Source organism: Bos indicus x Bos taurus, chromosome 28, assembly GCF_003369695.1.
Source record: "Bos indicus x Bos taurus breed Angus x Brahman F1 hybrid chromosome 28, Bos_hybrid_MaternalHap_v2.0, whole genome shotgun sequence".
Classification (NCBI taxonomy): domain Eukaryota; kingdom Metazoa; phylum Chordata; class Mammalia; order Artiodactyla; family Bovidae; genus Bos; species Bos indicus x Bos taurus.
Window position 1 is genome coordinate 5,879,050 of NC_040103.1, and position 23,572 is coordinate 5,902,621.

The window sequence follows — 23,572 nt, forward strand, 5'->3', positions numbered from 1 at the left end:
ACAGGATGGGAAAAATATGTAAAAATCATATATGTGATAAGGAACTTCATGTATCCCAGGATACATAAAGAACTCTTATTACAGTTCAGTAATTAAAAAACAAGTAAATAAACCAATTAAAAAAGGAGCAAAGAAACAAAAGGCATTTCTCCAAAGATAGAAAAATGGCCGAAAAGCACATGGACATATGTGTGACGTTGTTGGCTCTTAGGGGAGTGCAAAGCAGAAGCACGGTGGATAGTGCTTCACATTACTGGGATGGCTGTAAGGAAGTTAAAGAAATGGAAAATAAAAAGTGTTGGTAAGGATGAGGGGAGATTGGTGCCCTCATACCCTGCTGCTGAGACTGGAAAAATGCAGCAATTCCTCAAAAAGCTAGATATGGCATTACCCTATAATCCGCAATCCCACTTCTAGGCATGTGCCCCAAAGAATTGGAAACACGCTCACACAGAATCTTGTACACCCCACGTTCATAGCAGCACTGTACATGTTAGCCAGAAAGTGAGACAAGCCCAGATGTCCCTCAGGTGATGAGCAGACAAGGATGTGGCTGGTGTACTCAAATGATGTACATACCGTCTTCTCCCATAAGCAGAGGGCATGGCGTGGTGACACGTACTCAGCCTGGAGGAATTAACAGCACGTGATGCCGAGTGAAGGCGCCCTGTCACACTGGATTCCGGACCGTTTGATTCCGTCTACACGAGATGTCCAGAATAGGCAAATCTGTCGACACAGACCTTGGATCAGTGGTTGCTGGGGCCTGGAGGAAGGTGCGAGTGTGGTGATCAGGAGTGGGAGAGGGAGGCTGATGGAAATACTCTAACACACAGTGCTGATTATAACACATCTGTGATCGTACTAAAAGCCACCAAGTTCCGTCTTTAAGAGGTTGAATTTTATGGAATATGAATTCTATCTCAGTAAAGCTATGTTGTATGATGTCTACATATTTTTTGTTCTTGTTTGGTGTTCAGTTGGTAAGTTGTGAACGACTTTTGTGACCCCATGGCCTATCGTGGGGTCCCAGAGTTGGATGCAACTGAGCACACAAACACAAGAGCCATGCTGTACATGCTGTGTACTCACACAGAAACCCGTAGGCAGAGCTATGCTGCACATGCTGTGTACTCACACAGAAACCCGTAGGCAGCGCGGCTGAGCAGAGGACCGCCCCTCCCCCCTCCTCCTCTAGGGAGACGTGGTGTTGCCCTGGGATGTGGAATGCAGTCCCTTCTCTGCTGTGGGCACTGGGTTCCCAAAAGCCCCGTTTGCAAAATAATTCTTGGTTTAGAACCTTTAAACTTCAAGGAAAAACAGAGGGTTTGAATCCATGAATCATCCTATTTTTAGGTTCAATAAAATGAAGACCAAATATGAAACAGACTAGTAATACTTTTGATATGTATTAACTTATAATAATGAGCATTGTCAAATTAATTTTCTTTTTTATTCTCCTGCTTATTTAAAATCTGTCAGGGTGCTTCCCACACGGTTTCTAGGAAGTGTATGTGGTTTTGTTCTGCTCTCTTGCACAAATATGCGTAAAGAGATGTGTTTTGCCCACGTGTTCTTCTGTCCAGATGTTCACGCCTTCCCGATGCTACGGCCCCGAGTCATTGACAGTGAGCTCTGAGGCCTTTCCCTGGCCCACGAGTCTCAGAGCACTTTGGATGCTTCCTCGGTCAGAGTCTTCAGTCTGTATTTAACCGCTCAGCTCTATTTCAGAGACCTGCCTCAGCTTAGAATATAGTAAACATTTTCTGTCAGACCCAGGATGAATGCAGTCCAGCCCTGGAATTCAGGGTCTGACCTTCACGGGACCTGAGGCTGAGCTGCTGGGAGGCTGCAGCCCTGGGAGGGCATGGTGGGAGGCGAGGGGTGAGGACACTGGGGTCCTTCCTGAGTCATCCTCACCTCCTTTCTCCTCCCAGGCCCCAGTGCCTTCCTCTAGTTAAACTCCGGAAAGACTGGGATTCTCCTGAAAGGGAGGGGCACCTGCGCTGACAGATGATACTGGGCTTATTCCCTGTTCTTGCATTTATGAACTTGTCTTCAGTGGACAAGGAGCACAATAACTGAACACTGTGAACGGTTTCACATAGACTGCATAATTTTCAGAAATCATCTTAGGAAAATCAAAGGGGGTGGCAAAATATTCATATACTCTTTGCATCCTGTTCATTGGTTTTAAATGAGAAGTCATTCCCAAAGTGTGTCTTTTCCAGTTTTGATTGTGATTCTTTTTCTCCCTAACCAAGGCGTGGGGAGGTTCTCTGCATGTTATGGGGCTGGTGGGGGAGCCCTGTCCCTGCTGCAGCCCCAGCAGCTCCTGAGGAGGGTGGCTGGGCTCCGGCAGGATATCTGGGTGACACTGGCACTGGCAGGGTGGCTTGGCAGTGCCCTAGGGCTTGTATCGTCTCTGAACCTCACATCTGTTAAGGCTCACTCTACGGGCCCTGACTGTGCACCTAACAGCCTGCGCCCAGGACCAGGATCTTGGCTGGTGGGGTTTCCATCTCATCGCCCTTCACTTCCCTCATACACTCCATTCTTTCCAAGGGATAAGCGCTTTAAGGACGAGATGTGAAGCCACAGTTGGATGATTCAGAGGAAGAAATCCTACAAGCAGCGTGCTGGCTCTGTTTCCTTACGGGTCTCATTGCACGCACTTCCCCTTACACTGAACGACATCAGCACGGCCCTGAGTGGAACTGCTGGTGTCCAGCGCCCAAGATCCACCCACGGCAGCTCTCTGGGAGCTGGAAGAGGAGGCGCGGCCTCCCTGGGGCTGTCTGAGGAGCAGGGCGGGACCTGGCCCCTGGTCCGTCCATCTGCTCACAGTGTTGCCTTCCTCTCTTCTCCCCGCCCACCCCCATATCTCCTCCTGTTCTTCCCCCTTCACTCCCTCTCACTCCTCCTCTCCCAGCTCAGCATCTCGTCCTTTTTCTCACATCTATAAAGGAGGTGATGAAGTATGCACAATGAAGGGAGTGGCCCCCTTGCCCCTCACGTCCACATGGCCCCTCGGGGCCCCCGTGAACTCTAAGGGGCCCTAAGGCAGAACCTTGTGTGCCTCCTCGTGAGGTCAGGGCGGAAGGAGGGCACTGCGGCCTTGTGTGTCCTCCCATCCTTTCTCCATGCCGCTGCCTCCCCTCCCCTCCTTCTCCCACAACAGGGGCTTCCTTGGGTGCTAACCGCAGGAGTGGACTTGGGCTAACTGAAACATAAATAGGATCAGGAAGCCTCACAAGGCTGTGCCCCTCTCGAGTTGAAGGCAAAGTGGGTGGTCCGCCTCCGTGGAGCCAAGGCTACCTGGGGACCAATGGGCGGCATCCTTGGACACCACCCTTTAGGGGCCAGAGCTAAGTCTTTCTGAGACTCGGTTTCTCAGGAAGTCCTCCAGGGCCCAGCTTGTACCCCAGGGCTGAGGGCTGCTCCCATAAGAGAATCACCTCCCTCCTATAAGAAGGATGCAGGATGCAGGGGGCCAGGCGCTGAAGTCCGCTGTGCATTTCCTCCTGACATGTATTCACCTCCCGAACCAGGGCCCCTGCCACCCCCGGGGGCTGAGGTCCTGCAGTGGGATCAGGCCCATCTCCTCTCAGGGACCCCACCTTCCGGACCCACTCAGGTTTCCCAGATGCTTGCACTTCCTGTCAGCACGATTCTCTCTGCTTGGCTCTCCTCTTTGCTGCTGCCCTTCTCCCAGGTCCACTGGTCAAAAGCAGCTTGGGTATAACCACCTGTGAAGGTCTTTCCTTCTTTCCTGATCACTGCTTCCCTCCCCCCCACCACCCAGTATCCCGTGCCTCCCCAGACGCTCAGGGTCTCAGGGACCTTCTGCCAACCTTGCCCTCACTGTTGTTATGTGTGCCCCCGATCTGGTCTTCAGGCTCTGTGAGGTCAAGGTCCTGGCTGAATCCTGCCACTCCTGACACCTTTCCCCCTGGCAGTGCCTGTTGAATGTTGTGTGGGTGGCACAGGAAGGCTTTGGTGATGAGGAGAGACCACCCGGTCCCGTGCTGGGGAAACAGCCCCCACTGGGCTCCCTGAGGGGTGTTTGGATGCTTGGATTGTACTCAATGGGCCTGTGGTAGTAAAAGAAAGAAAAATATAACACAGATCATCAAGCAGAGCTTGAATCCACTCTTGTTCCTTTTGTCTGTAACTGTGATAATTGCCGAGCTAACACATCGGGCGCAGGGGGATCTGCGTTCTAGTCTGCCCTGCATCCCCCGCTGCCTCTGAGATCTCAGCAAAAGCCCTGCTCTCCACCACACCCCACCCCCAGCGCCTTCCTCATCCTTCAGGTGCAGAGTTGACTGGTGTCAGAGGCTTCCTGCAACTCACAGATCTCCTAAGTCAGGGAGAGAGGAGTGGATTACTGCCCTTCAGAGAATCCTGGGGTCCTGGGTATGAGGCTGCTCTGAGAGGGCTCACCTGGTGGGTGGGTGCCCACCTGGAGCTGTGGTTCTTCTGGCTTCACTCAGGCCTCCTCCTGTCCAGGTCAGGCTTCACTCGAGCCGTATCCTAGCCTGCTTTTCCAGCAGCCCTTCCAGGGCTCAATTCAACAGCACTTCTGGTTAAAATCCATCTGTCATCAAAACCCACTCTCATTGTGTGAGCCGTCACTTCGCAGAAGCTGGTGGTGGGATTTGAGCCCACCTGCCCCACTTTCAGAGCGCTCTGGGAGGCCTGGGGTTCCTCGCTGGGTCAGCCTTGCCTGGGCTATACTCTATAAAGCATGCGTCGTCTTCTGGGCTGTCCTGTTAGAGTATAACCCGGCAGAGTAGGGAACTGAAGGGAAGGAAAGGGACTCTGAAATCTGCTTTCCTGCTTTTTCCTACACAGGTAACCAAGGAGAACAGAAACCACCTTTTGCCAGAGATTGTGACGCACATGCAGAGCAGCCGGAAGTGAAGACGACGTGTCACCACTTCTCTGCACGTGCAAACGTTTCTTTGAGAGGAGCCCCAGTGCTCTGCCCGACCAGGTTTTATGCCTTTAGTTTATGAAACCTTGGAGGCTTTTCCAAAGAAAGCGTGACAGCTGTTTTCCATAAAATGTTTTAAAAGATCAAATTAGCCTTAGTGCTGGATTGACTCTACAAGATTAACAATCCACTGTGGTGTATTTATGCTGAGAGATTTCTGTTTATTTCCTCTTGCAGTCGTGCGTATGATTTGGGTAAATTATGAAAGAAGAAATGGTTTTCGGAATATTAGATGGAATTTGCCCCCATTGAAGTTTATAAATGTGTTCAGGGGAGGGGGGTGGGGAGGAGTTCACTGCCTGATCATTTTGGCATGTTAGGAAAATTAAACCCCTCCCTGGGAGCAGCTGCAGCCTCCTGCAACTTGGAGTGATAACAGTTATTTGATTTTAAGAAAATCAGTATTTCAAGAAAAGCCATTTTCAGTCCTTCCCTGCCTGCATCTTTTACTGTTTATATGTTTGGTTATTGCTTAATAAAATAAAGAGAAATGTGATGACTGCAGACATGCGGGTCCTGATGTGGGAGGAATGAGCAGCCTTTAGAAATGTTGGTAGCACTTGGTACTCAGCAGGGGTTCAGATCAGAGTTCCATTTGGGCCCCATTCATTTAGACATGTTCACAAACTTTTCTGGGCCCCGTTTCCCTTCCAGAAAAGGGGTGAGTGAGTGCCATCAGAGGAGGGCTGCCCCAGCCTGAAGGAAGCCACCCTCACCTGGGTGGAGACCCAGCCCGCTGGGGAGTGGCCAGGGCCGGAGCCAGGGCTGTTGGGAAGAAGCCTGCAGAGAGATGAGGTTCGGCCCTGGCAGGGCCCCATGGGCCAGACCACTGAAACCCCAGGGCTCACAGAGGATAAGAGTTGCTCTCCCAAGGGTGATGGTACTCGAGCGATAGACATGTCAGTGTTTTTGAATTGCCAGTATATTTTTTTAGCCTTCGCCACAGTGCCAGCTGGTGCTATTGTTGGGAGTGTGCACGAATGTGACCACTGATCCATTTGGGCATGTGTAGAGCAAGGAGCTTGGCAAGGTGGGCCCTGGGACAGCAGACAGTACAGAAAACACTGGCATCTAAACCAAGATGACAGCTTACAGCCTGTGACCGGCTCTTAGGATGGTCTCTCTGCCCCATGTGGCTTTCTGGAACCTGGTCTGCACTGGCCCAGGCTCTGCAGAGTCACACCTGGAAAGGGTCTCCCAGATTATCAATGGACCTCAGCCTGAGAAAGGGTGCCTGGGCCTGAGAAAGGGTGCCTGGGCCTGGGTGAGGGCGCGGGCATCCCCCTCTCCCTGCCTGGATGACATGTCCTGGGAGGCTCTGCTGTGACATCCGACAGGTGGGGTGTGACATGAGCTGCACTCAGTGGGACCAGAAGGCACAGCTTGGCGTGGTCTGCGAGCTCCGTGCACTGGGGTGGCTGCTGCTCTGAAGCAGGTAGAGGCTTCTCAGGTGTAGGGGCCCTATTCCTGTGATAAATCTACTCCCCTTCAGCTTCCACAGCCCTGGGTGAGCCCCCGCAGCCCTCAGCACCAGCAAAGAGGGAGGCAGGCTGAGTAGGTCTGGGCCCCGTGCCCCCAGCACCCTGGCCTGGGGAGCAGGCTGCCCTCTTGGGGCTCCTGCCCCAGCAGGAAGCAGCCTCCACCGGCGCCCCTAGCAGGGGCTCTGTGGCTGTGAGAAGGGGACATTTTCCAAAGGAAACCAGCACAACGTTATAAATCACCCATGTGCCAGTAAAATTATTCTTAAAAGCATCAAAGTTTAAAAAAAAAGAAACAAGGGGGGAAAAAAGGAAAGGAGCCAAAGCCAGATGTGCCTGAGGAGGGTAAGGTCGGGGTCTCCTCGCAGCATGGCCCTGGGCAGTCGCTGGTGTGGGGAGCTCCTGCACTCTCGCTCGTGACGGTCCTGGCAGGAAAGGATTTGAGCCCAAGTCTGAGTGTCTCTTCCCATGACCCCCCACGTGCCCCCTTCCCCGGAAATTCATGTTGAACTCTAATCCCCCATGTGATGATATTAGGAGGTGGGGCCTTTGGAGGTGATTAGGTCATGAGGGTAGGGCCATCATGAAGGGGATTTGTGCCCTTGAAAAAGAGGCCCCAAAGCCCTCCCTCACCCCTGCTGCCATTTGAGGAAGCGGGTCTCACCAGACACTGAGTCTGCTGATAATGTGATCTTGGACTTCCCAGCCTCCCAACTGTGGGTAATATTTGTTGTTTAAGGCTCCAGCCCGTGGTATCAGATAAAATGAATTCACAAATAACTGCAACTCAGGGCCAAGCATGCACAGCCTGTAGAAACAACATTCTGCTGAGGCTAAAGAGGGGAGAGAGGGCGGGACACCTGAGGCGCACACACTCGCCGAGCACTGCATCTGTGTTAGCCACTGAGGGGAGGGGCTCCCAGAGAGGAGGGGGCCACTTGAGATCAGGAATCCTCTTACACCTGAGTTTGAAATGCCTGCTATTCAGATAAATCCAGATGGCCTAGCATAGCTGGGTGTGAGTCCAGACTTCACAGAGGAATTCACTCTGAAAAGCACCCAGTGGACATACGCAGAGCTCGCATGAAGAGCTCAGGCTAGAAGACATGGTCAGCAGGACGAGGCAGAGCTGATGTGGAGGCGGGGTGTGCCCAATTGTTCTTTCCTCCTCCCTGTAGCAGCCACTTCACACACAGTATTTTTAAAAATGGGAGTTTTTTTGTTTGTTTTTGGTCATGCCTGTGGGATATTTGTTCCCCAACCAGGGATCATACCCAGGACAGGGGTAGTGAGTGCTGAGTCTAACCACTGGGTCACCAGGGAATTCCCCCAAATAGTTATCTTTTTATCTCTGAATAAGAAACGTTAGGGAGATGGTCCTGTAATTCACAAAATATGATCTCTGTCGTGGCTGAGATGAAGAGGGCCCCATAATGCTGTAAGTTCATTAAGTTACAGGGGCAAGGGGCAATGCCCCCGGGAAGCCTGGGAATGTGGGATGGACCTTGCCCCTCTTTCTCTTCCATCTGTGTCTGTGTTCATGGAATGCTGTGTCTGGGAAGATCAGGTGGAGGCGGGGTCGGGGGAAGGCCTGATGGCAGGAGCTTGTGACTTGGGACAAAACAGTAGGAAAGTGGAGGAGGCTTGAGGAGAGTTCAGGGAACAGGCCTTGTGATGCCTGTTTCATGGACCAAGAGAAGTCCGCACATCAAATAATCTTAGAAACAGCCTGCCAGGCAGATGGTTTTAACACACGGTGCAGAATGTAGACTCAGTAATGCCAGAATAGCCACGTGATTCATATAAAACCCAGCACTACAGTCTATATTATCTTTCAAAGAGAAGCAATTGTGTTCAGCATCCAAATGTAGAAAATAACTCTTTAGCTCAAGTCCAGCAGAACGTTTGAATAACTCCAGTAGGAAATGTCACCTTTGGAAAATCTCCTCTAAATGGGGGCTAATAATACAATATTTTGCAAGGAGTACACTCTGATAAACAGTTGATTAGCTGAAGATCAGATTAACGAGCTCATGAGTTGTAAATATAAAAGTTGTTTACAACACTTAAAAAAAACGCGTGACTGAGTTGTTGACAGCCCAGAAGAGTCCTGGAGGGGGGCCAGCCGTGATCTCGCCCGGGGTCCACGTGCGCACACGCTCTGCGTGCACACTCAGGCAGCCTTCCCGCTATAGACAGTGCGGGGCGTGGCGCCCTGTCTGAGGAGTCTGGCCCTGACGTGGGTAGACCACACCGTTCCTCCTCCCGCTGCACCCCCAAAAGCTGCCAGAGAACCAGGATAATAAGCAGTAGACCCAGCAGTTGAAGAAGCAGCTCGTAGATCTCACGTGGAACAAGATGCAGGCACAGCAGGGATGCATTTGTCTTTTCATCTGCATCAGCCTGTCCTTATAGACTGGTTTCCTAGCTCTTTGAGCAGCTCTCACTTTCTCTGAAAGCCATGCCTCTGTTTCTTACTTCTAGAGGCCCAAGGAACACCCAGGCTGAATGCTGCTGGGCGTGGGTCATTTTCTTACCTAATTCAAGTGACCACCCTAATGTAGGGAAGCTGCCCTTTAGTCCCGAGGGCTTGGTTGCCAAGTTGCCCAAGAGAATTTCAGGAACTGCCAGCCAAGTTTGGTTGAGCCAACTTAAAGAACTGTACTGAGGTTATTTCAGCTGTTCTTTAGACAGACATCTGCAAATCCATCAGAAATAAGAAAAATGCACCTCTAGGAATCACTGATTTGAGAACGCACTCTGTCTCTGATGATAGACTCTATCTATTGTTGCTGCTGCTGCTGCTGCTACTAAGTCACTTCAGTCGTGTCTGACTCTGTGTGACCCCATAGACGGCAGCCCACCAGGCTTCCCCGTCCCTGGGATTCTCAAGGCAAGAACATTGGAGTGGGTTGCCATTTCCTTCTCCAATGCATGAAAGTGAAAAGTGAAAGTGAAGTCGCTCAGTCGTGTCCGACTCCTAGCGACCCCATGGACTGCAGCCTACCAGACTCCTCCATCCATGGGATTCTCCAGGCAAGAGTACTGGAGTGGGGTGCCATCACCTTCTCTGCTACCTATTGTTATTAATTGCTAATTTTTATTTTACAAAAAAAAAAAAAAAGAGTATTACCATCTACTTCCAAGAAATAAGGCATTCTCTACAATACTATCCCCTCTGCCTACACTTCCAATCCCAAATACCTTTAAGAAATTTGTGTGACTGCTTTCAAATTGGGTATCTCTAACTATTGTCTTTCCAAAAGGGATGCCTCACCAGGTCAGTGATGGGTATTTTCCATGGACCCTGTTCTGAGACCCTTCTTCCCCCCTCACAGCAGCAAGAAGCCACGTTTCTGCTCTACCTGTTGGGATTCTTAAGATGAGAAAAACTGTCTCAGAATTTGCCTACAACATTGTAAATCAACTATACTTCAGTTAAAAAAGGAATTTAAAAAAGAATCTGAAGAATAATTATATATATATATATATAACTGAATCACTTTGCTGTACACCTGAAACTAACACAACATTGTAAATTATACTTTGTAAAAAATTAAAAAAATAATTTGCCTAAATGTCATTCTTACAGTGAAGGGTCAATTTTTTTTTTTTTTCAAAGAAATGACAACAGTTCAGTAGAACTCAAACAACCAGACACAGCAATAACTGTAAACATTTTAATTTCAAAAACAAAGTATGTGCAAATGTCCTGTGACACAGTAAGGATTGCTTGGCTTGGAAACAAGTGTGCATTCCTGGGAAGCACGCAGGCACGCCAGGAGAGATGGGGCCTGGCTTCCTGCAGGAGGTCGCTGTGATCGCAGTTAGCATCATTCCTAGGTGGCTCTCTGTGGCCTGCCTTGACTAAACTTCTGCACGCACGTTGCTGGGGACAGTTGGCTCCTTTCACAGGATGTTTTGGACATGACTGCATGCACTGTCACGGTTTTTGCAGTAAAGCTGTCACTGGTTTATATTTAACATCTGCATAAATATTATCAAGAAGTGAGATGTTTACACATAGATTGAACACCAGTGCATTGGACCAGCTCATGGTGTGATATGCACTGCTGTCTGCTGCTTTTTCATGGTAACAGTGAGTGTAAAATGCCAGTTGTTTAGCATGCAGCTGTCTTATCATCAGGGCAGGAAGGAGTTATGTGCTCTGCTTGAGTTGTCTTAAGATGTTACATGGCTTTTGTTTGAATTGTCCAGTTCTGGGAAGGGTGCCTCCCGCATCCCACCACTCGGGCCACAAGAGCCAAAGGAGAGGGAGACCTGGTGTCAAGGTTTGTTTTCATCACGTGAGAGATTTTTCAAGAACCTGAGATCGAGTTGCTCTGTTTTCTCCACAGCACTCATTTCTCCATAGGACAGATCTCCGGGCTCAAATGCTGTGCTCTGTTTGGTTTGGGAAGCGCAAGGGGGAAGCCAGGGTGGTTTGGTCCTTCCCCGACACCATGGCTCCTCTGGCCCAAGCTCGGCTACTGCTCGTCGGAAGCACTCTGCTGGGAGGCCGTGTCATCCAGGCCCATGTCCTCCTGGCTCGCTCTTCTGCACATCACCCCTAGGTTCTTGGCCACATGGTGATCTTGAAGCAGCCCCTGCTCAGTGACCTCTGTGTGTTCGCAAGGCTCAGAGAAGTGCTTTCAAAGAGAAAAGAGAAGCGAGTGTTATGGCTCAGCAAAGCTGATCACCTCCCCTGTGACTGTCTCACAGCTGCAGGTGCCAGCTGGTAGTGTGGCAGGGACATGGGGTCAGAGTCTAAAGGAAAGTACAGTTACAGAGGACCAAAGGCGTCTGGGCTTGAGGAAGGGCCATGCAGTCCCAGCCACGAGTCTAACACAGTGAGGGGGTGCCTCTACACACAGGGACCTATTCTCGGGTAATCTGCAAAGACACGACCTTGGGTAAAAAGTCCTTTGTGAGCCTGGATTTTCTGAGTTTGGGTCAATGTCACTTCATATACACTCAGCCCTGCACCAGTGCTAAATCCTGCAGGTTTAATCCCAAATGGTAATACCGAGGCTTTTTTTATTCTGCCTGAATGTGGTCCCAAGGACTCAGCCATCCTTGTGGGGGAGAGGGAGAGAGAATTCTTCAGAATCTCAGAACTGCACCCACAGATTGTCATAAACACATATTGGGGGTGGCAGAAAGGTATGCATTGTTATTGAGGAATTGAGAAAAAGAGGAGGTTTGTTCACATTTAGTTGTCTAACTAAACTTGGTTAAACTCCTGAAGTAACCTGGGGCTCCAGGGTGCTCATAACCCACTCCCCCCTGCGCCCCCCCTCACTGAAGGCTGCAATGCCCAGGCTGTTCTTGGGGCAGGTCATGCTGGTCCTTGTTTCAAGGCGGCTGAAGTGCCACTGTATGGCTTCTCCTTGGAGGGGGGGTGGGGTGGTGGCAGGGAGAGCCAGGCCCCCATCATCCACCTCCAAACACCTACACCCGGAACCGCAAGGCCGGCAGACTGTGACTCAGCTCCACTGCAGACAGGGCAGTGTGCCGAATGTTCAACCGAACTGCAAGTCTCCAAGCTGCTGCTGGCTTTTGCCTTAATGTCTCCTATTCTTTCCCCGCTACAGAAGAGAAAGGCTGGGTATTTATGTACATACTTACTTGTGATGCTCAGGGATTCATCCAATGCCAGCTAGCTAGGGATTCTAGATAAGTAACAGTTTATTTGGGTGAAGTCCTCAAAACTCTCTAACATTTAATTGCATAAAGCAGAAGGCCATCTCAGCAGCTTCACAATGAAATCTAGAGGCTAGGAATCGATGAGGATCTGCCTGCCAGGCTGGTGTGCGTCCTTTCCTCTCCCTCCAGCCAGAGGAATGTGAAAAGAGAAGGAAATACAACCGGTCCTTTTACCTGGGCCCATGGAGAGCCTGCCCCCACACCCGGGTTCAGGGCGGAGGGGACGCTGCCTTCGGGCGCCCTGCAATGCCGCCTGCCGGGCGCCACTACTACAGCAGCAGTGTGATGTATCCTGTCGGCCTCAGAGCGCAGACACTCCAGCTCCTATCTCACCACTGGTCTGTTACTCTGGAAGCGCTACGGGGGAGGTGACGGGAGCCTGCAGGAAGGGGCCCGGGGTCCTCCGGCCAGGAGCCCTCCCCGCCCCTTAGCCCCTCACCCGTGTGGACTGGCTGGCGGCCCTGGCAGAGGGGCCCAAGGCAATGTTGACGCTGCTGGAAGACTGAGTGTCACTGGTGTTGCCCCCCTCGGCAGCAGACAGCCCGGAAATGACCAGGGCGCTGGAGAAGCTCCTCTTGCCAAACAGGAAGCTGAGAGTGGAGCTGGTGGACGAGCCCAGGCTGGACCTGAGGAGGGCCTCGGCCCGCTCACGCACGCTCAGGGGGCCGGCGGGAGGGGCGGCTGGGGGCTGCGAGTGCAGCGACGCGGCCGAGGGGCACAGGGACAGCCGGCTGCCCGAGCGCCGCGGGGCCAGCTCGTGGACCGACGTGGACGTCTGCAGGAAGGTCGGGCGGCTGCCCGCGACCGGGCCGGATGCGCGCAGGACCGGCGGCGTTTGGCTTAAGGCCCTGTGGGCCTGGACGGACTGACTCCTGCCTTTTCTCCTGCCTTTAAAAGAAAGCAGAGCAAAGCAGATAAACAGCAAGGCCCTACTGTACAGCACAGGGAACTCTTCTCAATACTCTGTAATAACCTATATGGGAAAAGAATCCGAAAAAGCACAAGCACACACACACACACACACACACACACATATATATGTGAAAGTGAAGTTGCTCAGTCATGTCTGACTCTTTGCCACCCCATGGACTGTAGCCTACCAGGCTCCTCAATTCATAGAATTTTCCAGGCAAGAGCACAGGCGTGGGTTGCCATTTCCTTCGTCAGGGGATCTTCCCGACCCAGGGATCGAACCGGGGTCTCCCGCATTGCAGGCAGATGCTTTACCATCTGAGCCACCAGCGAAGCCCAATATGTTTGTATATATGTGTGGGCTTCCCGGGTGGCACGGTGGTAAAGAATCTGCCTGCCAATGCAAGAGACGCAAGAGACGTGGGTTCAATCCCTGGGTCAGAAAGATTCCCTGGAGGAGGAAATGGAAACCTACTCTAGTATCCTTGCCTGGAAAATTCCATGGACAGAGAAGCCTGGTTGGCTACATACAGTCCATAGGATCCAAAAGAGTCAGACATGACTCAGCACACACACACACGCAGAGTATGTATGTACAACTGAATCACTGCTGTACACCTGAAATTAACATGACATTGTAAATCAACTATAAATTAAAAAACCCATAAGTCAGGGAATTAAAGAGAAAGAAGGGGAAAGCAGGGGCATTCGAAAGGTCACTCATCTAGTCAACCAGAGCTTTCTAAAATGGGAAATTAAGAAAAAGAAAAGAAAACAGAGCAGACCAGGTTGTCATGGCAGGTGGTCGGTAATGTCACTGTCTTCGAGGTGAGGTGGGAGGCCTGCTCTGTGGAACCCCAGAGAGCCAGGTTGTCCCCCGCCTTCTGGGCCAGGACAGAGGGCTGGGAGCCCAGATCAGGCCTCCACTAAGGCCTGAGAACTGAAGGGTGGGGTGTGGGCACTGCTGTGCGGAGCAGCAGCCAGAGGTATGCACCTGTCCAAGTTGCCCAGGCTTGTCCTGGCTTTCACACCGAAGTCTCCTGTCCCTGGAAGCATGAGGGAAAATACGCAGGTTTAGATTATTTGTATTGCCCTCAAAAAGGAGTTTTTTTAAAAAAAAGTTTGGCCTTTATTTTCTAAAAAAAGCTTTCCCTTAAGATCAAGGTCTTTGAGAGGAAGCCCTCCTCAGGCTCACAGGGGCATGCATCACCCAGGTTCCCATGTCTGCTGGGGCTCCCAGTGGACTGGAGGGGCTCCCAGCTCCTTTTGGCTAGCCATCCTCACCCTTGGGGGTCACTTCTGGCCTAGCTCTCACTGAGAATCATTGAAACAAGGCCATTTTGACACAAGGGACTGGATTGCCCAAGGATTTGGTCCAGGCACATCTCTGGGGGCGGTGAGGGGGGAGGCTTTAAAGTGCTAGACCCACCTCTGCAGTTGTAGAGACCAGGCAGGTGGAGGAAGGCTTGCGCCTGCTGGAATGCTGAATTTCTTAACTTAATCACCAGGTGGTTTAGTCGTTAAATCTGACTTTTTTGACCCCATGGACTATGCCCTCCAGGCTCCTCTGTCCATGGGATTCTCCAGGCAAGAATACTGGAGTGGGTTTCCATTTCCTTCTCCAGGGAATCTTCCTGATTCAGGAATGGAACCCAGCTCTCCTGCATTGCAGGCTGATTCTTTACCAACTGAGCTACAAGGGAAGCCCAGAGGGTCTAATATTATTTTAATAACAACAAGGTATTACTGTATAACACAGAGAACTATATTCAGTGTCCTATGATAAACCATAATGGAAAAAAACTAGAAAAAAAAAGACTGTACAATGTATAAATGAATCACTTTGCTGTATGTAGAGCAGAAATTAACACAACACTATTAATCAACTATACTTAAATTTTTAAAAATTTTAAATGAATGAAAATAAATATTATTTTGAAGGGGACAGCTAGTGATGTCGCAGTGCTATCAGTTGCCCTACTCACAAGTCTCCTGAAGTGGCTCACATTCAATTAGTACAAATAGAGAGGGCTGTGCGTGGGTACACACAAGGATTGTCACCTCATCCCAAGTTCCCAAATTATTAACAGGGTATCTGGTGAGGCTTAAATATTTATATTTGTCTATGGGACCACATGAGTGACACATTTTAATTTTTAAAAAAATTTTATTAGAGTATAGTTGATTTACATGGGCTTCCCAGATGGCAAGTGGTAAAGAATCCACCTGCCAATGCAGGAAAGGCAGGAGGCGTGGGTTCAATCCTGGGGTCAGAAAGATCCCCTGGAGGAGGAAATGGCAACCCACTCCAGTATTCTTGCTGGTAAAATCCCATGACAGAGGAACCTGGTGGGCTAATCCACCCAGGATTTGCACCACCACTTTTCATCAGCCTCTTGATGAAAGTGAAAGAGGGGAGAGAAAAAGTTGGCTTAAAACTCAACATTCAGAAAACTAAGATCATGTGCATCCAGTCCCAGCACACCACAGTGGTGCTAATCCATGGGATCGCAGAGTCAGCCGACTAAGCGACTGAGCACACACATGGTTGTTACAACTTTGTGTTAGCTTCAGGTGTACAGCAAAGTGGTTCAGTTATACACATACACATAGCCACTCTTTTTAAGATTCTTCTCGCATATAGGTTATTATAGAATACCGAGTAGTGTTCCCTATGCTATACAATACAGTCCTTGTCAGTTATCTGTTTTATATATAGTCGTACATCTATGTCAATTCCAATCTCCCAATTTATCCTTGCTCCTGCTTTACCCCCTGGTAACCATGTTTGTTTTTTACATCTGTGACTCTATTTCTGTTTGGAGATAAGTTCATTTGTACCCTTTTTTTTAAAGCAGTGTCATAGGATTTTTGTCTTTCTCTGTCTGACTTGCTGCACTCAACATGGGAAGAGACGTTACTGTGGACATTCCCTGGGTCTCCCCAAGCCCTGCTCCTCCCACTGCCCTGGACTGGCTGAAAGGGGCCTCCTGACTTTGACCTTAGTGCCATTTGCCCACTGTGGTGGTGGGTGACCAGTTTCAGAGAGCACTGGGGTTCCCACCTGGCTCCCTCCTGCCCGTCCAAGAAACTGGGGTGCTCCCCCTGCAGAGCGGCTCACAGTGCGGGACTGGAGTCAGGTTCCCGGGTGAGTGCAGGCAGCTGGGCCCTACCCAGGCTGGGGCCCATCTGATCATCCCTGCTGAGTACTTACTCTTGCAGAGGAAAACAGAGAGAGAAAGGGACCCTGACGAATCAGAATTAAGAAGAGAGATGGTGATTTGTTAGTTTATTCAGTTTGGCAAGGCCAAACATCTGTTTCTGATTTATCCTGTAACGCTGATTGCTGCCCCAAAATACTCCACAGTCATCTGCAAGATGGTGATTTTGATGCTGGAGAGACCACCCATACTTGGTGGGGGACGTAGCTCATTTCAGTAACAAAGGGACAAAGGCCCATCTGTGTGTCAGAGGGGACTGGTCTGTGTTCTATGCAAGACGGGGTAATCCTCTCCCCAAATTACTTCAGGTTTTCTTGAGGGTTTTTTGGTTGCTCTTGATTTTTTAAAAATAATTTTGCAAATGGAACAAGTAAGAAACCAAACTGAATGCATTCATGCTACTTATTATTTTGTAGTTTAACTTATTTTGCCAATTACTTCATTATCAAATTATGAGCGATTCTAGGGCAAACCTCCTAAGAGTCCGAGTTGAAATTCTATATAAATTACCCTCCTTGGTTCATTATTCCAGCATTATTCCTCTGTCTCTGATTGTTATCTCAAAAGTGGTGGTTCAGTTCAGTCGCTCAGTCGTGTCTGACTCTGCGACCCCATGGACTGTAGCACACCAGGCCTCCCTGTCCATCACCAACTCCTGGAACTTGCTCAAACTCATGTCCATTGAGTCAGTGATGCCATCCAACCATCTCATCCTCTGTCGTCCCCTTCTCCCCCCACCTTCAATCTTTCCCAGCATCAGGGTCTTTTCCAATGAGTCAGTTCTTCACATCAGGTGGCCAAAATATTGGAGCTTCAGCTTCAGCATCAGTCCTTGCAATGAATATTCAGGGTTGAATTCCTTTAGGATTGACTGATTGGATCTCCTTGCAGTCCAAGAGACTCTCGAGAATCTCTTCAACACCACAGTTCAAAAACATCAGTTCTTTGGTGCTCAGCTATCTTTATGGTCCAACTCTCAATCCATGCTTGGCTACTGAAAAAACCATAGCTTTGACTATATGGAGCTTTGTCAGTAAAGAAATGTCTCTCTGCTTTTTAATATGCTGTCTAGGTTTGTCATAGCTCTTCTTCCAAGGAGCAAGTGCCTTTTAATTTCATGGCTGCAATCATCATCTGCAGTGATTTTTGGAGCCCAAGAAAATAAAATCTGTCATGGTTTCCATTGTTTCCCCATCTATTTGCATGAAGTGATGGGACTGGATGCCATGATCTTAGTTTTCTGAATGCTGAGTTTTAAGCCAGCTTTTTCTCTCCCCTCTTTCACTTTCATCAAGAGGCTGATGAAAAGTGGTGGTGCAAATCCTTAGAATAGGATAGATGAGATAGTCTTTCTGTCCAACTGATGAGTAAGATTACTTGTTATTGTTGATCAGTTGCCAAGTCATGTCCGACTCTTTGCAATCCCATGGACTGCAGCATGCAAGGCCACCTCCCTGTTCCTCACCATCTCTTGGAGTTTGCCCAAGTTCATGTCCATTGAATTGGTGATTAGTTATGAATTCCTAACTTCTCTGAGCCACCAGGCCACCAGCCTCCACCAGTGGGCTGAGTCCCCTTCCAGTGAGAAGTCTGCATGTTGTCAGCCACCGCTGGGGCTGCACAGTGAGCTCCTGGCCACTGGGCATGAGGGCACGCCATCCAGGCATGAGGTATGGCCACCTGGGACCCCAGTCCTCTGAGAATCCAGCAAGGACCAGGAAGGGGACACTCAGCTGGGAACTGAAGCAGGACATGGGGGAGGAAGACTTGGGACCCCAGTTACAGGCACGGAGCCTTGGGCACTGTGAGTAACACAAGGTCCCTGTTCTTAGAACTTGGTTCACATCCACCCTTGAGAACATCTCAATCACTGCTGCTTAGCCAGGCTTCATGCTCTGCTTGGGCACTCAGATCCTCCCCCACGGCCCCCAGGGACTCCCTTCCACAGGATCCCACAGGATACACTGGGCATCCCTGGTTGCCTGCGCGGCATCATGTGGTGGCCTCCACCCTCTGCCCTGCCTCTGACAGCATCCTTTCTGCAGGCTTGTTGCTTGGCACACTGACTGGCAAATAAGAACTCAAGCTACAAAACTCACCTCACACTGAAACCCAGAGCTTCTTCAACCCCTGACTAGGAACAGACCTATCCCTAGTTTGAGTGGGTACAGGGCTTCTTAGGGCTCCCCAGGTGGCTCAATAGTAAAGAACTCGCCTGCCAATGCAGGAGACACGGGTTCGATCCCTGGGTTGGGAAGATCCCCTGGTGGAGGAAATGGCAACCCACTCTGATTCTTGCCTGGGGAGTTCTGTGGACAGAGGAGCCCAGCGGGCTACAGTCCATGGGATTGAAGAGTCGGACATGACTTAGCAACTCAACGACAGCAGGGCTTCTTGACTATTAGAACCATCTGTATAAGAAAGATACAACCTGCCTCCCCAACCCCCAGCACACAGATACCTCCTCCTGCCCCTGGAAAATGAAATTCCCTCCTTGTTTTTACTACCACTGTGGTTAAAGCCACACGGGGACATCGCCACCTTTGGCTGTGTGGTTCCCTCCTTCGGCATGTGGGAAGCTTCAAAATGCCTTGACCTAGAGGCTGAACCCCCTCCAGCCCCCCACCATGTGCCCCTGCAGACTTCGGGTCGGGGGGTGGTGGGGAGTGAGCTATACAGGGAGCTGGGAAGGCGTCTCCCTTTATTCCAGGTCAAGCACAAAGATCCGGGATCAGGAACACCCTCCCAAGACTGGAGACCGGCCTCTAACTTTCCTGAGCTGGTTGAGCAGGCTCTGGCTTCCTTTCTGGAATCTGTGGATGCACTGGTTTGATTCAGCTGAAGGGAGGGTTAGGAGGAGGCCAGAGAAGCTGGAAGCTGAAAGGAAACCCAGCATCTGCCCAGCACAGGACACCATCCTACTGGGAATGGCGGGGTGTGGGGGCTTCCCCAGCTGCCCTCCCTCTTCCAGGAACCTTCGGGCATGGCACCGCTGGCTGCATCATTTGGGAAGAGTCCTTGGTGGCAGGTACAGGAACCTGAGGCCAGGCTGGCCAGCCAGGCAGGGCTGCCCGTCATTACGTGGGGCTCCCTGTGGGGGCCTGTGTCCTTGAGGTCTCAGGGGCTACTGCATTCGGGACCTCAGTAACTGAAAATTTTGTATCAAGAGAACCGGGAAGCCCCCCCACCACCACTCTCTGCACCAGCTGAGGAGGGGAAGACTGGTGTGGGTGGGGGAGGTGGGTGTTGCTGGGCTTCAGAAGCCTGAGCCAGGAGGCAGGCAGCTCTCTCAGGCACAGCACAGATGCTCCATGAGCACCTGCATTTATCAGGGGCTGAGGGATGCAGCCAGGGAGCCCACAGGAAGCTTCCCATCTTGGGCTTTGTTCTCTGATTCCCAGATCCCGACTTGGTGCTTACTTATAGGAGGGCATGCCAAGGTCGTGGAGAGAAGGGACGGGGTCCTGGCCTTGAACTTCACCAGGGAGTGAGAGGGTGCTATAAACCACAGCCAAAGGTGCTGATGTCCCCATGTGGCTTTAACCACAGTGGTGGTAAAAACAAGGGCACAATTCATTTTGCAGGGGCAGGAAGAGGAGTCTGTGTGCTGCATGTCAGGGAGGAAGGTTGTCTCTTTCGATACCAACTCTGGGCCTTTCCAGATGTCTCCTGGGGGCCTGCCCTGCCCCACGTGTCCTCAGATTCCCCTCCTGTCTTGGAGCGAGCCTGTGAGCCTCAGGGGCTGGTTTCCAGCAAACTGTCTCAGATGTTTCGTCCTTTTGAGGGCAAGTTTGGACTCCAGCCCTGCCCAGCCCCACAGAACGGGGGTTTGGCTTATGCTACCAGCTGCAATGTCCCCTGGTGAGTTTTGGGGAAGGCTTGCCCCAGGCAGCTGCTGAGGCAGGGGGGTCGTGGGGTTGCTGGGCAGAGCTGGAGAGCAGGAGGGGCCATCTGTGCTGTTCCCTCTCTTGGACTTGCGCCCTGCCAACTTCTCCTGGTCCACTGGGCACCCTCAGGGACTCTAAGCCAGATGGTCTGAAAGGTGGCCACTCCTGCGTCCTTCAGGGGACTAGCTGGGCTGCATCGGGAAATGCTTGGATGTTCCAGGGCAGGGAGAGCCTGCAGGGGACCATGGCGTGGTCCTCCTCTGGGGGAGGGAAGACAGGCAGCTGCCTTGGAGGCCTTCCTTCTCCCAAGATTAGGCCCACTTGGTGTGGCCAGCACTGTCTCCTCAAGGCATCACCAGGAGAGGGACCAGCCTTGGGTCTGGAGAATCTTCTAAAGATAGATGAGGGGTTCTGGCAAGGGGCTTGGGGGACAAGGTCAAGCCGGTAGATAGGATCAGCAGCCCTCGGCTCTTTGCTCTTGGCTGACAGTTAGAACTGGACATGGAACAACAGACTGGTTCCAAATAGGAAAAGGAGTACGTCAAGGCTGTATATTATCACCCTGCTTATTTAACTTATATGCAGAGTACATCATGAGAAACGCTGGACTGGAAGAAACACAAGCTGGGATCAAGATTGCCGGGAGAAATATCAATAACCTCAGATATGCAGATGACACCACCCTTATGGCAGAAAGTGAGAGGAACTAAAAAGCCTCTTGATGAAAGTGAAAGTGAAGAGTGAAAAAGTTGTCTTAAAGCTCAACATTCAGAAAACAAAGATCATGGCATCCAGTCCCATCACTTCATGGGAAATAGATGGGGAAACAGTGGAAACAGTGTCAGACTTTATTTTTGGGGGCTCCAAAATCACTGCAGATGGTGACTGCAGCCATGAAACTAAAAGACGCCTACTCCTTGGAAAGAAAGTTATGACCAACCTAGATAGCATATTCAAAAGCAGAGACATTACTTTGCCAACAAATGTCTGTCTAGTTAAGGCTATGGTTTTTCCTGTGGTAGTGTATGGATGTGAGAGTTGGACTGTGAAGAAAGCTGAGTGCCAAAGAATTGATGCTTTTGAATTGTGGTGTTGGAGAAGACTCTTGAGAGTCCCTTGGACTGCAAGGAGATCCAACCAGTCCATTCTGAAGATCAGCCCTGGGATTTCTTTGGAGGGAATGATGCTGACGCTGAAACTCCAGTACTTTGGTCACCTCATGCGAAGAGTTGATTCATTGGAAAAGACTCTGATGCTGGGAGGGATTGGGGGCAGGAGGAGAAGGGGACGCCAGAGGATGAGATGGCTGGATGGCATCACTGACTCGATGGACGTGAGTCTGAATGAACTCCAGGAGTTGGTGATGGACAGGGAGGCCTGGCGTGCTGCGATTCATGGGGTCGCAAAGAGTCGGACACGACTGAGCGACTGAACTGAACTGAGATGGACGGAAGCTGACAACCGCTGAGTTCCACTTGGAAATTCCATGACCCGAGGGCCTGAGACCCCACCAGCCTCCAGAGAAGACTTAGCGGGAAAGGCTGAGCCCGGAGGGGACCATCCCGTCTATCACTGGAGCTGTGCAGAGCACCACCTTAGCCCTGGGTGCTCCCTGGCACTTTAAAGGGTCCCTCTTGGCACCCCCTTTCCCCATGACATCTCTCCCCACAGGACCAGGAAGTGGCAGGGACAAGGGATATGCTGACCGGCTCCCACACACTCCTGCCACCATGTGGTGGGCCCCAGGCTCTCTGGAAGGCCCGGACTGAACCCAGAGCCTGCCCAGAACTGCCCCAGGGTCCCCACCTAGGGTGAGCCTTGGGCCTTCCTGCAGGTGAGAGGCTGGGCAAGAAGCAGCTGGGAGGTATGGATGGAGGTGGATGTGCAGAGTCTACACAGGCACAGGCTTCTCGTCAGGCACGGTAGTGCGGGGACAGTGGGTCACAGGCTCTATGTGTGCTCATGTCCCCCACCCTGGGAAGTGAGGGCCGCCACCAAGCCTCCCTACCCCATGAGCGCTTTGCTGCCCTCCTACAGGGGAGGGCAGCTCCCAGGCCTGACCACACACAGGGGACCCAGTGGCAGGGTCGGGGAGGCAGAGTGGTACGGCTGGCTGGCTGGCTAGGGGCCTCCCTGAGAAGGCAGCATTTGGCCAGAGGCTGAGTGAGGGACTGAGTCCAGCCTGGGGGCAGCACATCCAGCCTGAGGAAGCAGCAGCAGCAGGAGCTCTGAGGCGAGCAGCCCCTGGGATGAATGAGGCTGGGGGTGTGAGCCAGCAGGAGCAGGTGACAGAGATTCTGGAGACAGCAGTCACGGGGAGCCCTGCAAGCTGGGTGAGGCTCAGCTGGGACCCCCAGGTCATATGCTGAGGTCCTAATCCTAGGACCTCAGGGGGTGACCTTGTTTGGAAATGGCTGTGGCAGGTATCATTCCTTAAGATGGGGTCATACTGGAGTAGGGGGGCCTAATCCAAGGTGAATAATGTCCTTACTAAAGGGGGAATCTGGACACAGAAACGCACATGGGGGAGCACCATGTGAAGATGAAGGCAGAGATCAGGATGAAGCTTCTACAAGGTAAGGAATGCCCAAGGTCGCCAGCAAACCACCAGAAACCAGGAGAGAGGCTGGGGACCCCTTCTCCCGCACAGCCTCAGAGGAAATCCACCTCGCCAACACCTCGAGTTTGGACTTCCAGCCTCCAGTGCTGGGAGGCAGTCTTTTGTTGAAGCCACTGAGTTTCTGGTACTTTGTTACAATTGCCCTATAGCAAAGGAACACAGGTCAGTTCTGAGAGATACGGAAGCCATCGTTCAACAGAAAGATGTCCTGTTAGAACGCCGTCACCTGGCAGGTTATGGGGAAAAGAGACTCATGATTTGTGCAGTTGTCAAGGCTGCCTGAATGGCCAGAGAGAGCAAGAGAGTGGCTCTTCCTTCCTTGGGGGTGGGGAGGGCATGGTGGGCTCCATCCCAGCTCTCTGACCCTCTGCAGGGGGCATCAGTCTCAGGATAACTTCTGGGGGTGCAAGGCCTTCTTTCCACAGACTATCAGCTTTTCCTAGAGGACAGGGAGGGACATGTGTCTGCTCCGCGTCCCCAATCCCTGTGAGAGTGTTAACAGCCTCAGCAGGGAGGCCAGAGGTCTCCAAGCAGCAGGAGGAAATAAACTGCAAGTGGCAGTTGACACTTTGTCTGTTGACAAAATCAACAGAGAAGACAACCTTTTTTTTTTTTTTCTTTTCTCAAACCCTGGGCTGATAATGACTCAACAAACCAGTATTCAAGTCAATTGTTTTATGGTTGGGGATGACCCACCTTGTGCCATTCTATCTAAAAACTGCACATTGTGGAAGAGGGGCTTGGTGAAA

The 23,572-nt window shown here is 51.2% G+C and overlaps 2 protein-coding genes across 5 annotated transcripts in view; one reads left to right on the forward strand and one right to left on the reverse strand.

Annotated features, from left to right (window-relative positions):
- The window catches only part of NTPCR (nucleoside-triphosphatase, cancer-related), a 38,344-nt gene extending 32,841 nt beyond the window's left edge, over nucleotides 1-5,503 (forward strand). For all 3 annotated transcript variants that reach the window (XM_027530533.1, XM_027530536.1, XM_027530535.1), the window contains one exon: nucleotides 4,858-5,503. In XM_027530533.1, coding sequence (XP_027386334.1) covers nucleotides 4,858-4,926 — 69 coding nt within the window. In that variant the 3' untranslated portion in view covers nucleotides 4,927-5,503. The remainder of the gene's footprint in view (nucleotides 1-4,857) is intronic.
- A 4,639-nt stretch (nucleotides 5,504-10,142) lies between these two features.
- PCNX2 (pecanex 2) overlaps nucleotides 10,143-23,572 on the reverse strand; it is a 338,376-nt gene continuing 324,946 nt past the window's right edge. For both annotated transcript variants that reach the window (XM_027530589.1, XM_027530588.1), the window contains 2 exons: nucleotides 12,623-13,071; nucleotides 10,143-11,126 (listed from right to left, as the gene is read on the reverse strand). In XM_027530589.1, the coding sequence (XP_027386390.1) occupies nucleotides 10,965-11,126; nucleotides 12,623-13,071 (611 nt within the window). In that variant the 3' untranslated portion in view covers nucleotides 10,143-10,964. The remainder of the gene's footprint in view (nucleotides 11,127-12,622; nucleotides 13,072-23,572) is intronic.